Source organism: Lepus europaeus, chromosome 14 (assembly GCF_033115175.1).
Source record: "Lepus europaeus isolate LE1 chromosome 14, mLepTim1.pri, whole genome shotgun sequence".
Classification (NCBI taxonomy): domain Eukaryota; kingdom Metazoa; phylum Chordata; class Mammalia; order Lagomorpha; family Leporidae; genus Lepus; species Lepus europaeus.
In genome coordinates, this window is record NC_084840.1 from 50,097,663 (window position 1) to 50,104,948 (window position 7,286).

The 7,286-nt window shown below is 53.0% G+C and overlaps 1 protein-coding gene across 3 annotated transcripts in view; it reads left to right on the forward strand.

Moving 5' to 3' along the window:
* Positions 1-4,062, forward strand: part of TRIM67 (tripartite motif containing 67) — a 48,306-nt gene extending 44,244 nt beyond the window's left edge. For all 3 annotated transcript variants that reach the window (XM_062211372.1, XM_062211374.1, XM_062211375.1), the window contains 2 exons: positions 3,016-3,178; positions 3,997-4,062. In XM_062211372.1, coding sequence (XP_062067356.1) covers positions 3,016-3,178; positions 3,997-4,062 — 229 coding nt within the window. The remainder of the gene's footprint in view (positions 1-3,015; positions 3,179-3,996) is intronic.
* Positions 4,063-7,286: the final 3,224 nt, after the last annotated feature.

Below are 7,286 nucleotides of genomic sequence, written 5' to 3' on the forward strand. Positions count from 1 at the left end.
TTCCTGCTTCGGCTCCACTTTCCTTTACAGCTGTCAACCCAGGCTTGAGTCGCTGTAGAACATTCCCAGGTACCCTCCACAGAGGGAGTGGATGTATTGCCACTGCAGGTCATTTGCCTAGAGTGATCCCTGCCACTGCTCTGGTCTCACATGGGCTTTGAGCCAAGGCAGTGTCCTCAGTAGGATGGGTCTGGGGGGGAGGGAGGGCATGCTGGGTACTCACTGTGAACGAGTCTGCCAAGGGTGCCCTCAGCTGCCACTTTACCCTGAAGAGAGGCTGAGCCCAGGAGTGGTGACACCTGGGTGGACACAGGCGACTCAAGTCCTGGAGGAGACAGACAGGCCCACATCACTACTGGGTCCCCAGGGCAGGAAGGCAGGGGGTAAGGCAGCCCAAGAGCTGCTCTGGGCAGATGCCCCCAGGCCTGGGCTTCTCCCAGGGATGTGGCTGGGGTTAGGGGTGTGGGTTGGTCTTTCACCTCAGACACAGAAGGCGGAGCTCCCTGCCCCCCCCCCCCCAACTCCCAACATAGCTTAGTGCTCTTTTCCCTTTCCCCTGGGATTCTGTGCTCACACCTGGCCTATGTGTAGGGGACAGGGGTGAGGGGACAGAGAACCCCCAAGGCCAGCACTGGCCAAGGAACCCAGAAATGGAGAGTGGAAGTCGTGGCTGCCTGGGGCTGTTGCCTCCATGCGGAGCCTCCTTTCTGGTATGCTAAGAGCCATCTTCCCAGCCAGGAGGGGTGGGAAACCTCAAGGAGCCAATCTCCCTGGGCCTCAGCTGCAGGCATAGTCCATCCCAGAGCCTCTGAGTGCCCTGGAGCCACCCACAGCTCCTAGAAACATCCCCGGGATACCTTCCCCTGGGTGGGAGGATCCAGATTCTCTGGGAGGAAGCCAGGTCGGCACTGGTGAGGGCCTCAGGACCTGCCTCCTCACCAGCCTTTCCACTGGCAGTGCCCTTTCTCTCCGGGGGCCCAGGTGAGGGGCGAGCACTCTGTCCCTGTGCATCCTGTGCCCAGACCTGCAGGTTGACCAGATGCCGTATGCTGACTGGATGCTACAGGCCACCCAGGTGCTGCAGGCTGGTTCCACCCCTTCTGCAGCACCCTCAGTCCCAGATGGGCTGAGTCCAGGTGCACCAGCTCCAACTCTGCTGGCACCTAGATGCATTGTTTGCTACTGTGAGTTATAAATAAATAAAATAAATTTATTGAATCCTTACTTTGTGCCATAGGAATCACCTGATATATTTTATTTCATTGAATCCTCACAAAACTGCTATTATCATCACCCTTTTACAGATTATGAGACCGAGGCTTAGAAAGTTTAGGCAACGGCCCCCATCACACGGTGAGTTAACTGTGTTGTCAGGGTTTAACTCAGGATTCCAACCCCTGTCTTGTGGGGTGAAAACTCCTCATCCTTCCTGGACGTTGGCCATAGACTTGCATCCTCAGTGGGCTGGAAGGCACTTCTTGGACCTTTGCTGCTTGCTTCTTAGTGCCATGGTGGGAGGAGCAGGAAGAAAGTGGAGCCGGAAAATTCAGGGGGAGGAATATGCCCCTACTTGTGTCCCCCTCCCACACCTCATATGCAGAGCGGGGGCAGGGAGCACTGTCCCAGAAGTCTGGGCAGGAGTGTGCACGGTGTTGAGAATCATGGGGCCTTCACTTCCCTGCACTGACCTTGCCTGGCAGCTAGCCATGCTTGAGTGAGAAGCACGTTTCCTTCACGGCCGACTGGTCACTACCGCCCCCTGTGGTCAGGGCCCAGAAAGCATCAACAGCCCCATGTCAAGACTCTCTTGCAGTCAGCCCACCAAGTCCTCCTTGAGACTTCCTGTGGTGACCCTTGTCACCGCTCACCTCTCTCAGCATCCTACCCAACTGCAGCTGCCTCCAGCTGATCAAGGACAAATATGGCTTTGTGACCAGAACTGAGCCCTAAGCCACACTGAGACCTCAGCCCTAAGCCAAGGGAAGCTCAGGGAGGAGGCAAGGTCAGCCAAGGCTCTGCTGGGATAGTGAAGCTCCTATAAAGATCTACCTCCATCTAGTGGATAGGAATTCTTGCCATCCACAAAATGCAGTAGCACCAGGATTTATCGAGAGCCCCGCAACTGACATTCTCAAGGTGACCATGGGATGGTGACCCAGAGGCCCTGATTTTCAATTCAACCATGTGCCACCTTGCAGGGGTCCCCAGGCTGTTTCTGGGAAGTGTTGCTGAAGGGGGTGGGGTTGGACCTTTCAACATTCTCTGAAGTCCTGGAGGTCTGTATCACTCTCAGGCAAAGCATCCTCACTGGGCTAAAACCATAAGGGCACTAAGTTAGTTCTTTTCCTTGGCTGGTTAAGACAGCTTCCCTACCATGTTCCGTGCTCCATATTTTTTTTTTTTTTTAAGAGAGAGGAGGAGAGGCAGAAAGACAGAGAGAGAGAGGTCTTCCATCTGCTGGTTTACTCCCTAGATGGCCACAACAGTCAGAGCTGCGCCAATCTGAAGCCAGGAGCCAGGAGCTTCTTCTGGGTCTCCCATGTGGGTGCAGGGGCCCAAGGATTTGGGCCATGCTCCACTGCTTTCCCAGGCCACAGCAGAGAGCTGGATCGGAAGTGGAACAGCTGGGACTTGAACTGGCGCCCATATAGGATGCCGGCACTGCAGGTGGTGGCTTCACCTGCTACGCCACAGCACCGGCCCCAGCTCCATAGTTTCAAATGAAACCCACTCATCAAAGCCTGAGTCCCCTGGAGTGCAGGTTTCAGATACAGTCAGACGGAAGGGGTTGATCCACCTGGTTCCTTAGGGTGAGACTTCATTTGTGGCCAGTTGACAGGGGGTATGCACTGCGAGCAAAAGCATATCCTCAGAAAAGCAGCTCCCTGCCACCACCTGTTGGGCTCTGTTTTTAGGAGAGGGTGTTCCCTGTATTTCTGAATGAATTCTTCTGAGTTGTCCTCTGCATCCGGGGCTCCGTGTGGTGACGTGTCTTCCTGGGGCTTCTCTTCGCAGGACAGAAGGAGGCGTGTGCAAGGGGGCCACCGTCGGCGTGCTGCTGGACCTGAATAAGCACACCCTGACCTTCTTTATCAATGGGCAGCAGCAGGGCCCCACAGCCTTCAGCCATGTGGACGGTGTCTTCATGCCAGCCCTCAGCCTCAATCGCAACGTGCAGGTACCATGAGCCCCTATGGGCCAGAGCTGGCCTGCTGCTCCCTGCTGCTTGCCCATACGGCCTGACAGAGGGGCCACCCATCAGCCCGCCCTGGGCATTCCCTGGAGATGGGCTGCTCTGCTGTTGACTTGTTCATTTCAAACAAGCAGGGATTCTAAGGCAGCAGCTGTGGCAAAGCAGAGCTCAGTTTGGGGCCCAGTGCTAGGGAGTTCCGATGGCTCAGAAGGCTAGAAACAGAGACAACGGGAGAGCCCCGAGGGTACAGAGGGAGAGAAACATGGGGATTCTATCTTCTTCCTCTAGCAGAGTTCCCTCCCTGCTTTCCCCCTAACTCTTGCCAGGGTGGGAGTGAGGTGAGGCAGGGTCCTGCTTTGTGATGCCCATTAGATGCCCATCAATTACTTCTGGATTATATTTGCCTTCCACCCATTTGCAAACTGGATTTAAGGCAACCTGAAATATGGGCTTTTGGCCAACAGGGTTAACAGAACAGCAATAGATAAGGGAGGAGGCCCATGGGAGGAAAGTACACCCAAATCTGTGGCCACGAGACTAGCATCTGCTGCAGCACACGCAGTGACTTTGCCTGGGGTCTCCATGGCCCACATAGTCAGCTGTGTGACTCTCACTATGAGGGAAGAGGCACCAACCAACATGGACCTCAGTGATACCGAACGGCATAATAACAGCACAGTGATGACATGGAGCAGCCCTCAGGCAAACAGAGCACACTGCATGTGGCTGTGGCTGCTGTGCTGTAGACACTGAGGTCCTCGTGGCTGCTTTCCCACCCTCGGTTATCCTGTTTTCTTTTCCAGGTCACCCTGCACACAGGATTGGAAGTGCCAACAAACCTGGGGCGGCCAAAGCCGTCAGGCAATTAGCCTCCCAGCTCCACTTCTCCAGCCAGGCTTGTGAGCCCTGCTATCCTCACTAAGCTCAAATCACCCATGAGGGCAGGACGAGTGAGTCCTGGATGCAACCCAGTAGTCACTGAACGTCATAGAAACACATTTTCTTTGGGGCACAGGGAATGGGTCGGCAGGCTGTGCCTGTGGCTGCCACTATCAAGTCCTAACCGTGGGTGTGTGTTTCACCTTCATTCCACCTGGATGTTACAAACACTCATAAAGAAGCACCTTTCTCACGAAAGTGGGAAATCACTTGGGTTTTAGGTTCATGTTTCCTACCATCCAAGTTTCTGAAGCTTGTCTTTCTTTGGAGGCAGAGAGGAAGCTAGACTTTGAGATGGGCATCCTGAGAGCAGGAGTCAGGGAGCTGTGTGCAACCCCACCCCTGAGTGCTAGACCCTTGCAGACATGCCCTTCCTCCTGGAGAGTCCCACAGTTGCAGGTTCTGCTCTTTGCTAAGATAAGGTATCTTTTAGTTTTTCCGTCCTGGTGTCTTTAGTAAGATGTGCCTGCCACTTATAGATTTGATTTGGAGTTGTTAGAATGGGACATTAATCACTCATGCTTGATTGTTGTTTGTCTCATTGAATTATTGAGAATTTTTTAAAAAGGCTTTCTTAGGGGCCTTTATTAATCAACCAACTGTGCTCACTGTCTCCCCTCCCTCTTCTCTCTCTCTCTCTCTCTCTCTCACACACACACACACACACACACAAACACACACACACGTACATACGGGGATGTGTGAAAGTCTGCTAAAATTCCATTCATTCAGTTCTTAGTTCCTACACATAAATGAAAATACTGGTATTCTAATGTTTATGTAATGAGTTTTCCCCCTGGTGGCGGTTCTTTTCAGGAGCGGACGCCCCACGAAGTTAACTGAAAATGTATATGAGTTGCTCTTCTGAGCTGTGCCACAGACCCATAAGCATGGAAGGTGGGAGGCACTGGGAAAGACTGTGATGGCTTATCTACTCTTTGTTCTGAGATCTACCCTACTGCCATCAAGAACGTACCACAAATGCAAGAGGGGGCCCACGTGGCAGGCAAGGGTGGCTCTGCCATGATGGAGCAGAGTGGGTGTGACCTCTGAAAAAGGCAAGAAACAAATGGGTACTGTCACATCCCTTGCCTCCCAGCTCCCCACCACAGGCCTTGCTGTGTTGAGTCCTGCGTGCCAGGGCGGGGCTCCGGGGTTGAGACCTCCCCTCCTTCATGGGAGCATCAACCCCCTCCCTTGAGACCCGCTTTGAGTCATCCTCACCTCTTAGAGACCTTGCTCCAGGGGTCTGCATGGTCTGTTCCCTCCTCTCTTCTCCCCTGTCACCTGTCATCTCCACTTCCACCTCCAATAACCTCTCTCTCCTTTTTAGAAGAATCTATTTTATCAAGTCTTTTACTTTTTTGAGGTCGAGGAGTAACTTCCCTGTTGCTGGGTTGGATTTTTATAAAACTCGCCTTCACTGGCGCCAACTGTGCTTCCTCGTTCTGCCTTCGCACCTGCTTTCTGGGTAACCACCACCAGGGCTGCAGACTGTCCCCCTTGGTCAGCACGTTCAACAATCCTACCTCAAAGCTCAGATCCCGCAAGGCTGCCTGGGCCACTGTCTCTGCAGATGTAGCCTGCCAGGGCAGCTGTCTGGAGTCACTAGGAGCTGCTCGGTGCTGAGTTCAAGTCTCCACTGCAGGGCCCTGGAGCCACCTGCTTCTTCGAAGTTTAGATCTTGCCTCTTCATCTTTGTCCCACAAAGCAGGTTCTGGCTCTCCTCCTCCTGTTTGAGATCCAGAATCCTTGAGATCCAGAATCCACAAGACTTGGGCTGCCACATCCTTGCTCATACAACAGACTCTGTGCTTCCAGTTTCCTGCAGCTGCGTCCCAAGCCATACCTCCCTGGGGGTATTGGCTTGGAGTATAAGGACCATCACTAAAGACTGAGGGACACAGAGGAGTTTCCATTTTCCTGAGGCCAAGGAAGCCATGGCAGCATGGCCAGCAGGTCTGGTTGCCGTCAGCTTTGTGAAATATCTTGCTTTCTTTTGAAAAAGAGAAGCCATTGTAAGAACTGTGTAGAAAAGGTGGGCTCGGCAGGGCCATCTGGCAGGAGCAGCTTCAACAGAGGACCCACAAGGGAAAGGTTGTGGAGACCCCAGAATCATCACAGCCGGGTCACCAGCTGGTCCCAGCTCGGCAGGGCAATTACCTATGGACTCAACAGCCACAGGAGAGCCAGCACCTGGGGCAGGAGAGATGTGGAAAACGCAGAAGGGAAATGCCTGCGATTCCAGGTGGCCTCCTTAAGGAGAAAAGTCCTCAAGCTCACAGAGGAGAAGTCAGGCTCCCTGCCGCTGTGGCTGCTGCCACTCGCCTGCTGCCCACAACTCTACGGCACCCCCAGCCCCTGCAGCAGTGAGGGTGGGGGCTAGGGCTACTCTCCCGTTTCTCACTTGTCCAGGAGCCCAGGGACAGCGCCAAGCTGTCCTTCACGGTCACTTTTCTGTCTGCAGCACGAAACACCTTTCAGGGCCAAGAATAGACTGAAGAGAGAGGGCAGGTCTGCACCACATGCTTGTGTTTTTGAGGGATCAGAAAAACAAAGAGGGGATTTCTCCACTCCACACAGCCGGGAAGACCCTAGGATTCAGAGCAGAAGCGACGGGTCATGTCTGCCACTGAATTCCCTATCACTTCACAATGTGGCAACATTTTTGTACCTAAAAGTGATATCACCGGATACTTTTCTTGGGCTAGCTGAGGAATAACTTGGGATAAATCTCCCAAGCAAGTTCAGTGAGAAAGGAACTCAAAGTAGTTTAAAGAGTTGAGTTCCAATGCATTGTAAATAATGCCTCTGTAATGTATTTCTGCAGTTTGTTCTTTGCTAGTGAGCAAGTTTGGTCAAAGTGTATGCCTTTCCTTTCAAAACTAATCTCTTTCTAAAATACCTAACCAGCACTTCTCTACATAGCGCCCCAGCTCCTAAGTCAAAGCGGGAGAAGACATGACCCATTGGTCTTGTTTTTTCTCCCCCTCCGTCCTCTATGGGAAAATAATAACTCTAATTAAAGGGAATTCCAGTAATACTGACCTGCAAGGTAACTGACCTAAACACTAGAAAACCGTATCTAGTTCTAGGCTCCTTGTTTTCTGGTGTAGTTGTAACAGCACCCTTAGGTGCCCCATGACCCACCAGC